General features: G+C 38.7%; 1 protein-coding gene across 2 annotated transcripts in view; it reads left to right on the plus strand.

Moving 5' to 3' along the window:
- The window catches only part of LOC107788337 (THO complex subunit 2), a 60,523-nt gene that overhangs the window by 41,223 nt on the left and 483 nt on the right, over positions 1-18,817 (plus strand). Inside the window, exons 19-31 of one of the 2 annotated variants that reach the window (XM_016610016.2) lie at positions 3,791-3,918; positions 7,637-7,733; positions 7,823-7,951; positions 10,753-10,856; positions 11,214-11,394; positions 12,078-12,259; positions 12,442-13,048; positions 13,180-13,284; positions 13,799-13,954; positions 14,054-14,134; positions 14,560-14,958; positions 15,863-17,026; positions 18,460-18,758. In XM_016610016.2, coding sequence (XP_016465502.1) covers positions 3,791-3,918; positions 7,637-7,733; positions 7,823-7,951; positions 10,753-10,856; positions 11,214-11,394; positions 12,078-12,259; positions 12,442-13,048; positions 13,180-13,284; positions 13,799-13,954; positions 14,054-14,134; positions 14,560-14,958; positions 15,863-17,026; positions 18,460-18,758 — 3,632 coding nt within the window. The remainder of the gene's footprint in view (positions 1-3,790; positions 3,919-7,636; positions 7,734-7,822; positions 7,952-10,752; positions 10,857-11,213; positions 11,395-12,077; positions 12,260-12,441; positions 13,049-13,179; positions 13,285-13,798; positions 13,955-14,053; positions 14,135-14,559; positions 14,959-15,862; positions 17,027-18,459; positions 18,759-18,817) is intronic. The other variant, XM_016610017.2, reaches the window with a different exon arrangement.

The following is an 18,817-nucleotide window of genomic DNA, read 5'->3' on the forward strand; positions in this document are numbered from 1 at the left end:
GACAACGAGCGACTAGAAAGGGTTTTCGAGGAGGAGGTGCACGAGGTTGTGTCGAGTTGTGCTGGTGATAAGGCCCCCGGGCCTGATGGTTTCTCTTTGGCCTTCTTCCAGCTCTTTTGGGACACCATCAAGGGGGAGTTGATGGAAGCCATTGAATACTTCCATGTGAATGGTGTTTTCGAGAGAAGTATCAATGCTTCTTTTATTACTATTGTGCCTAAGAAAGAAGGTGCATCTGATAGCCTATTAGTCTCGTGGGGAGCATTTACAAGATTATTTCTAAAGTGCTTTCCAACAGACTTAAGAAGGTTCTTGACATGACTGTTTCGTCCTCCCAGAATGCGTTTGTGGAAGGTAGGCAGATCCTGGATGCTGCTTTGGTGGCAAATGAACTTGTAGACTCCAGAAGGAAAAACAGAGAACCCGGCTTACTATGTAAGTTGGACCTTGAGAAGGCTTTCGACCATGCCAATTGGGAGTTCCTGGACTTCATTATGATGCGGATGGGGTTTGGGGCAAGATGGATGGGATGGATCAAGTTCTGCATTTCCTCAGTCAGATTCTCTGTCCTTGTTAATGGTAGCCCGTGTGGTTTTTTTGGCAGCTCCAGGGGTCTCAGGCAAGGTGACCCCCTATCCCCTATGCTATTCATTCTAGTGATGGATGCTCTGAGCAAAATAATGGATTGTGCGGAGGCTTCTTGAGAGGATTCTCAGCTCCGATTGGGGTGCTCAGTGCCCGAAGAGTCTCTCATTTGTTTTTTGCGGACGGCACACTGGTTTTCTGTAATGCCGATATGGATCAGTTGACCTACCTGAAGAAGGTCCTGCAGTGGTTTCAGTTAGTATCAGGACTCAAAATCAACATCGGCATTTGACCAGGCTTTTTGGACGTTCCATGATTAAACCAGTGTGGGATTTTTCCGGTAGGTGAGGTTGCTAATATTGATGCCCTGTCTTATGTTCTCAGATGCAAGGTGGGCTCCCTTCTCACTACTTACCTGGGCCTCCCATTGGGCGCTTCATGCAAGGATACTACGGTTTGGAATCCAGTGATCGAGCGGGTTGAAAAAAGATTAGCAGGCTGGCAGAAACGGTATTTGTCAAAAGGCGGTAAGGAAGTGCTTATTAAAAGTACTTTATCGAGTATGCCCACCTATTACTTATCCCTGTTGTAAGCACCGGTGAGCATCACAGAAAAACTGGAGCGACTTCAAAGGAATTTTCTTTGGGATGCGGCGGATACTAGAAAGTTTTATCTAGTGAATTGGCAGACAGTCACTTCCCCAAAGAAGTGGGGTGAACTTGGAATGAAAGATCTTAGGGTATTTAACAGAGCTTTAATGGGGAAGTGGCTGTGGAGATTCAGGGTAGAAGAGTATGCTCTATGGAGGGAGGTCATAGTAGAAAAGTACGATTCCACGGGAGGGGGTTGGAGGACCAAGGCAATCACAACACCTTTCGGGTGTGGCATGTGTAGGAGCATCATGAAGAATTGGGAAGCATTTAGTGGCAACTTCACTTGCATGGTGGGAGATGGAAGGAGAATCAGTTTTTGGAATCATAGGTGGTGTGGAGAGGATACTCTGAGGGTCTCCTTCCCCCACGTCTTCAGAGTTTCAAACCAGAAGGAATTGATGGTCCAACAGATTCGTAAGTAGCATGAAGGGGGTAGTATGAGACCTCTCATTCAGAAGGAACATGCAAGATTGGGAGATTGCGGAGCTCCAAGATTTGTTGGCACTGCTATATGGGCAAGACAGGCCCCATCCATCTTGTGACTCTTGGAGATGGGGCTTGCGTGGCGATGGTTTGTTCACCGTAAAGTCCTTTTACTAGAGTTTGTTGGTGAGAAAGGAGACTACTTTTCCATACTCCTCGATCTGGATTCCTAGGGCGTCCACGAAGGTGTGTTTTTTTGCATGGCTAGTGGTGAGGATAGTGATCTTGACTGTTGAAAATCTTCGAAAGAGAGGAATTACACTTGTTAGTTGGTGCTACATGTGTAAAAGCTCAGGGGAAGAAGTTGATCACCTTTTGTTGCATTGCCCTGTGTCCTAGGCTTTGTGGAGGGCAATCCTGAATCTTTTTGGTGTTCAATGGGTGATGCCAAGCACTGTAAAGGAAATGTTATATAGCTGGGCCGGTTTCCGTAGAAGAAGAAAGCAAAAGGCGTGGAAGTTCGCCCCGTTAGCTCTCATGTGGATAGTATAGGGGGAGAGAAATAGGAGAGCTTTTGAGGAGATTGAATCTCCTTTTCCACATCTTAAGAATAGTCTTTTATCTTTGATCGCTTTTTGGTGCACTCATTTAGCCCCTACTTGTATAGAAGATTGGACGTCTTTTGTAAAGAATCATGTTCTGATGTAAATTCTCTACTTTTTGGTATACTTCGTGTATACGGGAGTTCTCTCCCTTTTGATTATTAATACAATTTACCTTATCAAAAAAAAGAAAATACCATGGATTGACCTTCTCGCTAATGTCTGAGCTCAAAAGATTTCTCTTAGAGAAGTTTTCTGGCCATAGTTAAATATAAAAATCATCAGGAGATGGCCATCGAAAAGGGGTAAAGAGAGAAAAGGGGTTTTCACTTTTCCAAAGAGAGACCTTTTAAGAGAGAAATACGAATGCATCATTTATCAGTGAACCACTACATTTTAACACATCAAGGAGTCGATGAAGGCCATGATAGAATTAACATTATTTACGTAGTTCATTTTACACTAAGAGCCCAAAATTTGAGAGCGCTAAATTTACCATACAGATCCATGTATTCCTTCAAAGAGTCTGTGAATGTGTTCCATGCGGAGATTGTCTTCCAAAGCGTTTCAAAGACTTCTTCAGTCTTCTCCTTAGCCAGTTTTTGCACCCACCTCACTGAATTGGCATAGCCAACTGCATTTCTGACAGGTTCAAAAACAAGTTCGAGATATGGCATCTGAACTTTGGAGCAAAAACAAATGCTATGCCCACACCAAATATTACACAAATAACAGCAGTTGCACTGACTATATCTTCTTCTTTGCAAATTGTTTGGATCAAGACATGCCTCATAAGCTGCTATCCAAAAAAAGCAAGCCATTTTTCAAGGAGCTTTACTTCTCCAAATTATTTCCAAAACTATTGCAGCCCCTTGCGCTTGCGTGGAGGAGGATATTGTAGCTTGATTCGAGTGAAGACCTGCCAGTTTGCGAACTTTCCATATAATAGTGTCAGGTTTTATTAGTTCTTCACTCCTTTGAGTTTTTTTGTTTTTCTAAAGAATTGGATTATACTCCCTAACTCCTACTCATGGAAATTCCTTCTGAACCTTGTGACCCTTGCATTTTACTTCTTGTTTTGGTTATTGCTGCCTCCTGGTTAATTACATTGCTATATAAATGTGGAAATGTATCTTCCAATGGGGATTCATCTAGCCAACCTTCAAGAAAGAATCTTATCTGTTTTAACATTTTCCTCCTCCAATTACACTAAGTTTTGGTGCTCATCCCAGAGATACCTTACGTTTACATATTGCCGAAAGTTGTGCAGAAGTTACAAAATTTGTGTACACCATTCACCATGCATCCCATATTTTGCCTTGACTAGCTCTTTGCTGGTGAAACTTCATGCCAAGTTTTACACTCTTACTATCACTTGTTTTTTGTTTTGCTCTCTCTATTCTTGTTTTCTGTTAAAATTGTCCGTGAAAGATATACTTAGTTTGTCAGAGTGCATCATGAATTGATATACTAGATATTTATCTGATTTATTTGTACTTTATCTTATTGATTTTGTTTTTTAAGCAGCTGGAGTATGATATTTTGGAATATGTTGTTATCGAACGGTTGGCACAAAGTGGGAGAGAGAAGCTGAAAGATGATGGTCTTAATTTGTGCGATTGGCTTCAGTCTTTGGCATCATTTTGGGGTCACCTGTATGTATAGTTTCTTCTTGCTGGTTAGAATTATCTCCCTAGTTTGAACATATTCTGTTGCATATGATGTTACTGCTTACTGTTGTACTTCCTTAAGGAACCAAGAATATGTGACTTCTGGGGATTTTTGGCAAGTGCTTCACCCTTGATGATGTGGTTGTGGTTTTGCATAATATATACATATATAATGTAGTAAATATTGTTGTATGTAGACCTTTTTGTAAATTAAGATTTTGTCGTTTTTGCCTCCGGAAATGGTTGAGGGGAATGATCTTTGTTACTGATCAATGCTAGGCAAGCATAGTTCTATATGTTTTTATAGATATTCCATTTACTGTAATTCTATTGCACATTCTGGTTTTACAGAAAATATAGTTCTTCCTGTGGCACGTTGCCCAGCTTCTAGTTGCAGATTAACTTCTGAAAAAGGTGGGGAGATCTTCTTTGATGGCTTAGTTGACAAGTTCGTCACCTTCAGCCTAACATTCAGCTGTGAAAAGAATGGGAAATAAGAATATAAAAAAGGAGAGATGGTACAGAATTTTCGTATCACATTCTTCCCATTTCGTGTGTAGCTCAGGGTCTCTTGTTTTGAGAGGATTTGAATAGAATCAATTGGGCAGTCAAAAACACTTTCTTCTTTTGAAGTTTGCAGCTATCTAAAAAGAGAAGCCTGAGATCTTCTTTAAGTGGAGATACAATTTGTCTAATACTTAAAGATTAGCTAATGGAAATGTTTGAACAGTACAGAAGTATTCTGAAATGTTAGATGAGCAATTGGTTAGTTTTCCTGCCTGCCTAATTTGCTATGTCGAAGTGCTGTGGTTCTTAGTCATACATTCCAGACTAAGGTTGGTTGTACAACAAAATCATGTGGTAGATCTGAGAACATGGCCTGTTGGAGGTGTAAGAGCAAGAGTTGGATCCCGTCCGATTTATATGATAATCATAATGATGGCCAGCATCCTTTGGACAATCTTTAGATTTATTGATGATGAATCTTTACTTTATAAGGAAGAGCTGTGTTGGCTAGTATGTTGTTTTCAGCATTCCTCCTTTTCTGAAGATACTTCAGGAGTTACACCTGCTCTTCTCCTCATGGAAGGATAATGAGACATTAAAAGGAATGCAAAATTTATCTGTTGACTTGATCTCTTGAATACAGCAAGTGAGGGGTTTTGTGGTTGGATGGAAATAATTCAATTTGCTTGTGAGAGGGAGAATGCCAGCTTATTTGGCGGTGATTGTTTACTTGGTTCGTCTGGCAATGTTTTTCCTTAGTATCGCTCATTAGATGCAATCCTGTGCTTGGTCTTCCACTGCTGCATTTTGTGGGAATGGCATGTCTTGGAAACTGCTGCTTCATCTACTCCTCAGCAGGAGCTGTATAGAGTAATTATTCACTCTTTCTCGGGGAGTTATCTCTGGGTAGAATATTTTCTTTATTGGATTCCCAGAGCTCATGATTTACCAATTCTGCACAAAACATGAGCAAGAAGTTTCTCATTGGATACATGATCAAGCCTTTTATGTTTTTTATTTTATTTTTGGTCATGTGCAATAGTTCTGTGTAAAGAGGAAATTTATAAAATTGCTTCTATTGAATGTATGGGTATCTGAAGCACCTAAATTATTTAAGACTATCTGAGGCACCAAAATAATTTAAGAAAGACTCCATTCTGCCCACAATAACTTTCCAGAAAGAAAGAGGTGTTTCAGGAAAGAAGCACAAGTAATTTTTTTCCGGTTTACTTCATTTTTTCATTTTTTTTACTTCCAAAAATCCTCTTTCTTTGTCCACTTTTGGGTGGTTTTTTGTTTTTTTTGGGGGGTGGGTGGGGTGGGTGGGTGGGTTCATATCTCTGAACTGCTTTTCTTCTCTTCCCACTGATATCAATTTACAAAACTCATTAAAAGCTGTCTTCATTAGTTCAGAGAATTTCTCTATTTTTTTTGTTTTGGTAATTTGCATTTATTTCTGTTGCAGAACCTGTTTATTTCTTGCTAATAGTGTATTTGGGTGGTTTTTTGTTTTTTTTGGGGGGTGGGTGGGGTGGGTGGGTGGGTTCATATCTCTGAACTGCTTTTCTTCTCTTCCCACTGATATCAATTTACAAAACTCATTAAAAGCTGTCTTCATTAGTTCAGAGAATTTCTCTATTTTTTTTGTTTTGGTAATTTGCATTTATTTCTGTTGCAGAACCTGTTTATTTCTTGCTAATAGTGTATTTGCTGCTATGGCGCTTTGACTGTTCTGGATGCAACCACGAACTAACCCCTTTTATTTGAAAAGAAAGATTTCTTTTTTTTTTTTTTTTGGTTTCTAATTGAGAAGAATATAAAGGGAGATTTAATTGCTCGACTATTTTGCTTCATCTTGATGGCGTCATCCAATTTGATCTGATAAATATGTATTGACGCATTAGCAATGCATGCTGAGGATTTTGGAGTGTATTTATCAGAACAAAGGTAAATTGGCAATTGGTCCCAAGTTCATTAGAAGGGAAATTTAATACATACGTATCTATATCTATATCTGTATAAAACTATCAGACTATCAGGCGATGAATGTACATAATGTGAACACACACATGCACATACATATATACACACACACATTATACATACATTTATATATGTGTGTGTGTGTGCGCGCATAAAACTTTCAGGCAACATACTTGGTAGTAAAAATTATCATGGCTAAGAGAATCCTACTGCATCAATAACATAACTAAACTATTGCAATTGTATTACAAGAAGATAACAGGCTGTACAATTGAGATTTTTAGGATCAGGATACTTTGAGTATTCCCCTTTTTTTTTCCTTGGGGATGGGGATGGGGACGGGAGGTTGTGTTAATGTTTTGAGGTTTCCTTCTGAATTGTGAGGTGCTTACTGTGCAGAGTCTTGGTATTCTGTTTCGAGCTTCTGTTTCAATCTCGTCTAATGGATCTTTTAAATTCCAGCATAAAAGAATCTTTTGTCACCATTGGATCCTTAGGAGAGTGATGCCATATAAAAATACTAATTAAAAAGTTCAGAAGAAATAAGTGTACTGCTAATGCTGAATTTAATTTTTGTTAGCGACGAGTGGGAGGGAAAAAAGCACGCAGAAGGTGAGAAACTGGCTATAGTATTGTGATACATTGTGAACTCTCGCTCTTAATAAAATGAGAGCAGCTAGCGTCAGCTTTAGACGACTGCTATTTGTTGTGCTATTTGTTTTCTGATCCTGGATTGTTACATCTCACTAGCTTACTGCCAATACTTTGTAATCTGGTTCTGCGTCTTTGTGTGACAGCGCTGGGATTCTGCTTGATCTAAGAAAGTAGATAATCAGCATTCTGTTTTATCTCACTTTCAGAGTTCTTGAACTCCTTTGTGTCCAAATGTTAACAGAATCTCATTAACTTTGTGAGATCTTATTTTGACTATTGGACCGAATTTGCTTATAATATGCCAGCACTTGCCTTCTTTAGTGTCTATCTAGCTCAACCTCGCTTGTGTTTCAAGTTGAGATAGATTCTTTGATCACATGTCCATGCTTGGCAGTTGAAATGAAGTTATACCATTTTTGCGGAGGTTAGGCATTTCTCTGTGTAGCAGCACTTATATAGTATGACCATCTAATGTTTTTAAGATTGAGTGATGTCAACCTACCATGTTACATTCTCGCATAGTTTGAGTCTTAGTCATAATCGTTGGTAAATTCTCCAGGTGTAAAAAGTACCCGTCAATGGAATTGAGGGGCCTTTTTCAGTATCTTGTTAATCAGTTGAAGAGAGGAAACGGTATTGAGCTTGTGTTCATGCAGGTACTTATTTTATTATTTTCATTTGTGGCACATGAATACTCTTTCGGCTGAAAACTCACCTTTTCTGGAGTTCCTTTGATTATCTGCAGGAGCTCATTCAGCAAATGGCTAATGTACACTATACAGAGAACATGACAGAGGAACAATTGGATGCCATGGCTGGAAGTGATACTCTACGCTATCAGGCCACCTCATTCGGAATAACCCGGAACAATAAGGTGCTTAAGAAACTGCCATTTTAGTTGCAGAAGTTTCCAGAATTTTATTCTTTGGAAAATGTATATTTGGACCTGCAATGGCGCTGGAGCATGACACTTTCAGATAAATGTTTTCGACATGATTGCTCCGGAAAGGTTTTCATTTCCATGTTGATTTCCTTTTGCATATGCAAGTACTAGTAGCGATGGAAATCTTTCTATGTTGGAGGGAACATCCGATAATATTATTGATTTTGATCATTCATTCTGCAGTCTACATATTTTGTAACATGGAAGCTCCATCTTGCTATTTGTTTCCCTCCCTTTCTCTCTTTGTGATACAGGACTAGAAGGGAGAAGGGAGATATTGGAGAATGAGAGAGAAGAATAGGGAGAGAAGAGAGATAAAATAAAAAGAGAAAGAAAGCGGAATAGCAGAATAAAGGAAACAAAGAGATAGTAAGAAAGAGGGACTTTCAATATGAAATCAATTCGTATTATTCAATAGAAAGAGAGATTTCGATATCAAATCATTTTATATCATTTAAGTCTGCTCCAAACAAAATACAGTAAAGTCCTATTTATCGAAGAGGAACTTCCGTGCAATCTGAACTCCTAAAACAAAACAAACTATATGCGTAACTTGAATGAACAGACTACTTCAAAATAGTATATAAAATATTATCGCTACTAAAGCATAAGACTAGATAAAGTTTATATCTAATACTCTCTCTGTCCTTTTATTATGTGACACTTCCCGTTTTAGTCTATCCCCGAAAATAAAACACCTTTCTCTATTTGAAAACTATTTAAAAGCGAAAGAGTGTGAACTATAAAAGTTCCATCAATTAGTTGATTAAATATTAAATTAAAATATAAAGTAAAGGCTCCGGTGTATAACTCATCTTTATTGAAAAATCGAAGAAGAGCCCTTCATTAGAAGTAAGAAAGAACCTCCTAATAAACCGGGTAATTCATCTTTGCGTAGATGAAAAACGGGCTACTTCCTCACAAATTGAAGACTTTAATACCAAGAAAGATCCATCTGAAACATATTATTAGAATCCCAATTTTACCCTTAATGACATGACTTGTTTGGACCCACTTACTATAGAAACTCATTCTTTTAAGGAGAGAAAATGAAAAGACTTGTGAAACTCTCACCAACACAACAACAACAACGACAAACTCAGTGTTATCTCACAAGTGGGGTCTGGTGAGAGTAGTGTGTACGCAGACCTTACCCCTACCTTGTAAGGGTAGAGAGGCTGTTTCCGGTAGACCCTCGATTTAAGGAACAATGAAATTAAAGCAACAGACAATTGCAACAACAAGGTAACATGGTAACAGAAGTGAATAACACAACATGTACTAATAACGAACCACGAATAAGAAAATATAACAATGGAACTAGTATTACTGGCATGCAAACTCTCACCAACATTGATTTAATATTTGGTAGTTAAGGCAATTTTGGTACTTTGGCAGTTAAGTCAAGAAGTCTCATGTCCAAAAGATAGCGGAAATGAGGATGTTAAGATGGATGTGTGGGTATACCAGGAGAGATAAGATTAAGAATGAAGTTATTAGAGACAAGGTAGACGCGATTCCTGTGGAAGACAAGTTGGGGGAATCGAGGTTGAGATGGTTCGGGCATGTGAATAGGAGAGACACTTGTGCCCCGGTTAGGAGGTGTCAGAGGTTGACCATGGAGGGTCAGAGAAGGGGTAGACGGAGGCCTAAGAAGTACTAGGGAGAGGCGATTAGGCAGGACATGGTACTACTTTAGCTTATCGAGGACATGACCCTTGATTGGAAGGTGTGGAGGTCGAGTATTAGGATTGTGGGTTGACAGGTAGTCGAGGGTTTTTCCTAGTCTCACCAATAGTATTAGTACTAGTCTTAGTTTACTATTCCTAGTTCCTTGTTGGTACACGGTGGGTCATTCTTACCGGTAGTATTGACACTATTCTTGTAATTTCCTATTCCTAGATCTTTGTTATTACATGGCCATTTGCTTTCGTTGTCATATTACATTGTTGTTGCTATTGTTTGTTTGTTGCTCCCTTTTCTGTTCTTGCGTCGAGGGTCTACCGGAAACAGGCTCTCTACCTTCATAAGGTAGGGGTAAGGTTTGTGTACGCACTACTCTACCCAGACCCCACTTGTGTAATTTCACCCTCATAAAGTAGGGATAAGGTCTGTGTACGCACTACTCTCCACAGACCCCACTTGTGGAATTTCACTGGGTATTTTGTTGTTGTTGTTGTTGCATATATTTAGCATTCCTTTATTTCTTGAACTTAGTACCCAATCAAACACCCTCACATAAAATGGGATGGAGGGAGTATAAAATTAGTTTTTTTTTTGTTGCTATTAGATCAACATAAATAATGTTGTGATCACGAGAAAAAGATAAACGTAAGTACTGTATTTACATCATTTTGTTGTTTTTCCCTACTTCAAACATTTACACAAGCATCACTTTTACCACTTAATGGGTACAATGTCATTAAACAGCCTTGGATACATGCATATCTATCAAACTGAACTCTGAGTAATTTGGCAATTAACTTTTTCAAGTTAGAATATTTCAAGCCTGAACTACCCGGGGAAGAATTATTTTAGCTTAAAGTGTGTTTCTGACATTGTATTTTTTTTTTGAATGTTATGCTCTGTTTTATGCAGAATCTTTGACATAAAGTATTGCAATCCATTTGGGATTCCTCTCTCACACTGGAATTGTGCCAGCTGTAGATCTCTAATCTGGCGTTTAGCATCCTAATTGACTTTTAGGACCTAACATGTGGCTCTCCTTGCAGGCATTGATTAAATCGACTAACAGGCTGAGGGATTCTTTGCTCCCAAAAGATGAACCAATGTTGGCAATTCCACTGTTGCTACTCATTGCTCAACATCGTTCTGTGTAAGCCTTTAACATTGTTGAATGTCTTAGAAAAATTCCACACCAATAATGTGAAACTTGAATGCATGAAGAATATAGATATTTTCCAATGAAAATCAAGTCCAACTTCTCTCCCTGATTCCTAGTGGAAGGATGCTGGATATTCTGCATCTGGAAGGATGGTGTTGTCGCCTTCAAATCAAGGGTGTTGATGTTATTTGTTTTTGGGCCCATTCAATTTTATTAGATATTCTATTGATCAAAATCCATTCAAGAGCCTGGAGCTACTTCTTGCACTTGAACTCAGATTCCTTTATTACTTGTCGAAGAAAGTGTATCAATTGATTTCTCTTAATCATTTTGCATTTTGTTTTGCAGGGTAGTTATTAATGCCGAAGCTCCATACATTAAAATGGTCAGTGAACAGTTTGATAGGTGTCATGGAGCCCTTCTTCAGTATGTTGAATTTTTGTCTAGTGCGGTGACTCCAACAGCTGCCTATGCTCTTCTCGTTCCAGCTCTGGATGAGCTTGTACATGTGTATCATCTTGATCCTGAGGTTATCCCAAATTCTATGGATGTCTTCAACTTTTCTTGTGTTTCATGTGATCCTTCATTGAATAAATCTGTTGAAGTATGGGGCCCGCCACATGAAACATTTAGATTTAAGAGGGAATTTCAAATTTATATAAATGTCAAAGGACATAACTATCACTTGAAAAGCCAAATAAAAGCCCTTGGGCTTTGGTTCAGTGGTAAGAGTGCAGCACATGATGTGTGGGGTTAAGCATGTCAGGTATTCACCCTGCCGCGGACTAAAGCTGGGTATGTAAGTGGAGAATGGTGGAGGGGAGGGCTCATTATCCACCGAGTTCGAACTGTGCTCTGGCTAGCTCTCGGGAATTTCTTGGTTATAGCAAAAAGCCAAAATAAGTCTTGAAATATTGTTATCTAGTTTGTATTACAATTCAAGGTCTCCTTTTATGTATATCCAAACAGGCGCAAAGAGGTTGATGACCTCCATTGCACTTTCAAGAGGCGCCTGCCCAAAGTCTGCCTACGTGGCAGAGTCTACATTATAGTTTGTGGTAACGGGGAGCCTTAAAAAATTTGGCACCAAATCTTTTTCATCCAAATGGCCCTTATAGGTTTTCCTTAGGTCTTCTCTATTCTAGTCTTTTCACAGCATCGTAAGTAATATGCTTCAGTACTTCCTGTAACATTTGTGATGTTTTACCTCAGGTAGCATTTTTGATTTATCGGCCTGTTATGAGGCTCTTCAAGTGTCAGAGAAATTCAGATGTCTTTTGGCCTTCAGATAGTGATGAAGCAGTGAGGTCAGCAACTGCTGAAAAGGAGTCTGAAAGCTCAGATTTATCTGCCTACTTACTCCTTGATCTTGGTTCTTCTCGGAAACCTATTTTGTAATACTTTCTGACATCTTCTGCTCGAGTAGTTAGAGAATGTTATTATATAAATATGACGAATCTACTTGTGTTCGTAGCACTTAACTTTCTTCTTCTTCTTCTACTACTACTGTCTTTGCAGTATTATTTTATTCTGTTTGGCTGCTTATTCTAATCAGCCTTTCTTATCTTGCATGTAGATGGACAGATCTTCTTGATACCATCAAAACAATGTTGCCTTCAAAAGCCTGGAATAGCTTGTCCCCAGACTTGTATGCCACCTTCTGGGGTCTTACACTCTATGATCTTCATGTTCCTAGATCCCGTTACGAGTCTGAAATTGCTAAGCAGCATGCTGCTCTTAAAGCTCTGGAAGAACTTTCTGATAATTCAAGTTCTGCAATCACAAAAAGGAAAAAAGATAAAGAAAGAATTCAAGAGTCACTAGATCGGTTAAGTATGGAGCTTCAGAGGCATGAAGAACATGTTACATCTGTTCGCAGACGACTGACTCGTGAAAAGGATACATGGCTGAGTTCGTGTCCTGATACTTTAAAGATCAACATGGAGTTCCTTCAGCGGTGTATATTTCCACGCTGTACGTTCAGTATGCCAGACGCTGTGTATTGCGCCATGTTTGTTAATACTCTTCATTCCCTTGGAACACCCTTCTTTAACACTGTGAACCACATAGACGTTTTGATATGTAAGACAATACAACCCATGATCTGTTGTTGCACCGAATATGAAGTAGGTCGACTAGGAAGATTTTTGTATGAGACATTGAAGACTGCTTATTATTGGAAGGTACACTTCAGTACATCTCTTGTGCAAGATACCTTCAGTGGATTGAAGTAGTAGTTTCACTGGCAGTTTCCAATAATTTGCGGTTTTACTAGCTACCATTTTTAACTTCTTTTTTCATTTTTAAATTGAAGGGTGATGAATCAATTTATGAACGTGAATGTGGAAATATGCCTGGATTTGCCGTCTATTACAGATATCCAAACAGCCAGCGTGTTACATATGGCCAATTTATTAAGGTTAGTCTGTGACATCTCATAAACGTACAATGGGGGAGGCAGGAGTGCAGTTTGATCTTTTGGGAAATAAACTAACCTCAATTCCTTGCTTCCCCTTATTGTAATAATTTGGAGAATTACTTCACTTGCAAAGATTTTCTCCTTAGGAGCATGTCTCAGCAACAGAAACTAGGGGTTCACTTGTTATAGGACTTGACCAAACAATTTGGATTATCATCTTAGTGTACATTGTGGTTGAATTTTACCTCACATCACTAATTTTCTCTGAACAAATCTAGTCAAGGTGTTCTCTTTTGCATGAGGTGGTCCTTTTCTTTCTTGTCTCTACTTTGCTTATTCATTTGTTTAAAAATTTTTATTTTGTTTATTTTATCTATTAGATTTTTTGTTACTTTCACCTTTGCCCTTACTGTGTGATACGAAAAGTTATGATTTGGTTTCTTTAATCCCACAAGTCATTCATTTGTTTTTTAGTGGTAGATACTCTGTGTTTACCTTATAGTTGCAATTTTAGGTGCACTGGAAGTGGAGCCAAAGGATCACGAGGTTGCTCATACAGTGTCTGGAATCAACTGAGTACATGGAGATCAGAAATGCTCTTATTTTATTGACAAAGATCTCGAATGTCTTTCCAGTTACTCGGAAGAGTGGAATAAACCTTGAGAAGAGGGTATACCTGATTGAATGCAGGATTGTATCTTTAGAACTCTAAACCATCAAGCTTATACCTTTTTTTTTTTTTTTTTTTACTTCTTTGGTCTTGTTCTAGGTTGCCAAAATTAAATCTGATGAAAGAGAGGATCTCAAAGTATTGGCTACAGGGGTTGCTGCAGCTCTGGCTTCTAGAAAGGTAAAACTAGGAATGAAGCCTAATCGTAGTTTTGAAGTGATTCTGAAATAGTGCCTTGTCTGACTACAACAATCAAAAACCATATGATATGGTTTATTAAGCCTGACCTATAATATTACTCACTTCGTGCCAGTTTGTACCAAAAGATTAGCACCTTTTTATATTTAGAAACTATCCGTTTCTTGCAGTCCTATTTGCTCTTAGTGACATGCTCTTGTTAGGGGTTGGTGTGACTTCATAATGATAAGGGTATGTAATATTCTTTTTTTTCTTGCTTAAAGTCTGCGTTCAGTAAAACATCACCATACAAATTGGGACGGTGGGATTATTTATGTTTGAGGTTGAAGTTAGCCTGCATTTTAAAATGTTAATTCATGGACTTAATTGATTATTTTCTGCAATTTGTTTGCCTTCTTTTTTCCCAGCCATCATGGGTGACAGATGAAGAGTTTGGTATGGGTTACCTAGAACTAAAACCTGCGGCAACCCCCGCTTCTAAATCTTCGACTGTTAATTCAGTATCCATACCGAATGGGAGTGGCCCTAGTGTTTCTCAAGTTGAGCCTTCTGTTGGAAGAAGTGTGGCAGCAGGAAGAGTAGTTGATGGCAAGTTGGATAGGCTAGAGAGTTCTATGCCAAAACCTGACTTAGGTCAGGTAAAACTGAAATGTAGTCAATCAGTTAATGGACTGGATTTGCTATCTATGCCATCTGCTGCCCTGCACTCTGGTACTCCAAGTCAAAGACATGTAGATGAGTTTACGAGTAGACCATTGGAAGAGAATACCATAAAAGCTGCTTCTAAGATGTATGGCGAGCAGGAGGTATGTTCCCTACTGTATTGACCTGTCTAACACAATCTCATTAATGTTGATTTAGTAAACATCACATCTGGTGTGGACGTGTTTGGCGATGTTATTTGAATATAATTTGAATTGTTGTCAAATTATGTGTAATCGATCACCGTCCTAGATAATAGAAAGAGCCTGCAGTAGATTACATCTGAATGCAGTTGTGTTTCACTTTGCTGCATATTTCTGTATTATCGAACAGAAGCCAACACTTATTATGTCACAATATCTTAATTAGAGAGCACCTTACAGAACCACTTCTGCTGATTAGCTATTGAACCTTGAGACTGAAAGCATTGTAAACCTTTCCTAGCTTAGTACCCTAAGCTTTGTTCCTTTCTGACTCTTTGTTCTTTAAAAAGCTTGTATTCTATTGGAGCTTGTATGTTTCTTTGTTGTTGGATGTGTTCTTTCACTTCTTCACTAATTCTGTCTCTTACCTTGGCAGTTATTTCTGCACGATTTTTCAATCTTGTAGCTAAACTAAAATTTTAATGCGTTGTTTTTGTATAACTACTTAGCATTTAGCCTGCAGTAATTAACAACTTGCTAGCACTCCTTTTACTAGATATTACCCAAAACTTTTGACTTGGGAAGGCTAATATCATGGAATAAAATTTTGGCGACTGGTTCCATAGCATAAGCTGTTTTCAATGTCATGTCAAGGTTTAGGCCTACTTGATATTTTATCTTCTCAAGGTTAGAACATTATCTTCACTAAATATTGTTAGTGTAAGATATGGACGATGAAGTAACCACTTTGCCTTCCTTTTCGATGAATTCGTCTGCAGATGGAGAAAAATGTATCCTTTATTATTCAACTGAGCACTTCTCTTTTGTCAACTTGTCTGAACTTAATGCACACCCTTTTTTGTAGGGAAGAGCTACACGCAAGCGAGCTGCTCCTGCTGGATCTCTTTCAAAGCAACAAAAGCATGATATTGAAAAAGACGACAAGTCTGGGAAAGCTGTTGGAAGAGCAACTGGAGCTACTTATGTTGATGTTGGTCATCCTTCTGAGAAAAGAGCAAGTGGGAATGTCAATGTTTTTGCTACAGTTTCAGGGAATGGTAGCTTGTTGTCTGCTGTAGCTAAAAGTGCAGCTTCATTAATGAGATCACCAGATCTTTCAAGTGAATCGAAAGCAGAACTTGCAGCTACCAAATCAGCTGAGCTGAGGTTTTCTGCTGGAAAAGATGATGGCAATGAAAGCTCTGATGTGCATAAGCAGTCCTCATCGCGTTTGGTCCATTCGCCTCGGCAGGATGCTTCTAGAGCTAATGAAAAAGTACAGAAGAGATCTAGCCCCACGGAAGATCTTGATAGACTGAATAAACGCCGGAAAGGTGAACTTGACAGTAGAGATATTGATGGTGGTGATGTTCGTTCATCTGAGAGAGAGCGGTTAATAGATGCAAGAGCTGCTGATAAACTTCATGCAGCAGATTATGATAAACATGGATCGGATGATCAAATATTGAACCGGGCCTCTGAAAAGCCTCTTGATAGATCCAAAGATAAGGGTGGTGAAAGACATGAGAAAGACCACAAAGAAAGAGTGGACCGTCCTGACAAGTCTCGTGGGGATGATACGTTGTCTGAAAAATCAAGAGATAGGTCGACAGAGCGGCATGGAAGAGAACGTTCTGTTGAAAGAGTACTGGAGAGAGGTGCTGATAGGAACTTCGATAGGTTAAGTAAGGATGAAAGAATCAAAGATGATAGGAGCAAGCCGCGACATAGTGAAGCATCTGTAGAGAAATCTCCTACAGATGATCGGTTTCACAATCAAAATTTGCCTCCACCTCCACCACTTCCGCCTCACCTGGTCCCCCAATCCATTAATGTAGGCAGAAGAGATGACGATTCTGATAGACGTTTTGGAACAGCCAGGCATAGTCAAAGACTTTCTCCAAGGCATGATGAGAGAGAGAGACGGCGATCAGAAGAGAATAATGCATTATTGCAGGAAGATTTGAAGCGAAGGAGAGAAGAAGATTTTCGAGATAGAAAGCGGGAAGAAAGAGAACTTCCAATGAAGGTAAGTTTGATTTACATTTCATGCACAATCATTCAAGATACAGCGGACAGTATTGATGTTACTGGCATTCGTTATCTTCTTAATTACAAAAATCAGATTTAGCTGCTATTAGTATGCTTACGATTAGTATTGATCAGCTTTGGACAGGTCGTTGAAACTGAATATACTTTAAGGAAAGTTTTAGAATTTGATACTCCTTGATACTAATTGCTTTTCCTGTGCATTTTCTGTGTGTGTAAATAAACATTCTTCTGATTCATTGCATGTTATTCTGAATTTTGACGTTCTAAATTTGGCAAATGCCGTTTGGAAGATATTCCTATTTGCTCATACCTTTTACTTTTCAACTCAATTCAAAGATTTATCTTGGCTATCTGTCTATATAATATTTATGTTTCATGCTTCATTGTTAGGCTACTTTCTCCCAATGTAGGGGTCATTTATATTTGGTATCCACCGCTATCTATTTGACATGTGTTCTTAAATTGGAGAAGCTTTCGATCTCCATGAGCCCAAACTTTTCCAGATTAATTGCATAATCTCTTTCAAATTTTATTTGACCTTAGTTGCCAATGTAACTAATATTTTCCCTAGGTTTGAAATCGTTTGAAGGCACTTAATAAACTTTGAACCTTTTTTATTTTTATTTCTATTGTGATAGCATGCCCAGACATTCATATTTTGACCTTAAGAACAGGCAACTAGGTTAATTAAAGTATGGAGGGAGTAGTTCCCCTGTTTTGGGTTGTATTTTTTGTCCCCTGTAACTCGGGTTTGAGTAATGGCCATCCATTTTACGTGTTGAAAACATTCACTGGTATCTTTTTTCTAGTCATTTAACCTTGCAACACTTCTGAATTCTCCACTCTTTCCCCTTAAGAGCTTTGCTAGATTCCGTATCCACCAATGACATGTTACATTATTGAGATGTAGCAGCTTGAATATTCATTCCATACACCCTTGCATCCTCTTTCTGATTGAGGCGATTAGAATGGTAGAAACTAAAATTTCTTGGTTACTTTGTGTGTTGGCTTAACATTAATACTCAACCTTTTCTTATGCTATTCCTGGCTTAAAGTCACTTTCTGTCTTCATATTGGCCAGATGAACGTGGTTATGGATAGGTTACATGATCTCTTGGATATTATTTTACTTTGTACTTTTATTTTTATTATTTATTGTACTTTTATTTTGTACAATATTGGCCTGACCATCCGAGATGAGCTTAAATGGAGCGACATTGTCAGTGAGGTGCATATAGGCAACTCGAACTTGATTGGGATTAAGGCTTATTAGTTGTTTTAACTAAGTTTTGCAGTTCACCATCTTGCTTCAAGGATCAGAATTCTTTCTAGTAAAACCTTGATTTTGGAACAGAGCCTTCTTGTTGTTTGTTAGTAGTACTACTTACATTTCAGTTGTGTGTATTGTAGGTAGAGGAGAGGGAAAGAGAGAGGGAGAAAGCAAGCCTCGTGAAAGAGGATTTGGATCCAAATGCCTCAAAGAGGCGCAAACTTAAGAGAGAGCATATGGCTTCAGAACCTGGCGAGTATTCACCCGCTACTCATCCTCCTGCCCTTTCTATTAATATGTCACAGCCCTATGATGGAAGAGATAGGGGAGAGCGGAAGGGTGTCATTGTTCAGCAGCGTCCAGGTTACTTGGACGAGCCAGGTCTTAGGCTTCACGGAAAAGAAAGTGCCAGCAAAGCACCTCGTCGTGATCTTGACCCGTATCCTTATTGATACTTGTGCATACAATATCCTCGAGTTTTCTTTTAGAAGTGCATAA

This window comes from Nicotiana tabacum, chromosome 24 (genome assembly GCF_000715075.1).
Source record: "Nicotiana tabacum cultivar K326 chromosome 24, ASM71507v2, whole genome shotgun sequence".
Lineage (NCBI taxonomy): Eukaryota > Viridiplantae > Streptophyta > Magnoliopsida > Solanales > Solanaceae > Nicotiana > Nicotiana tabacum.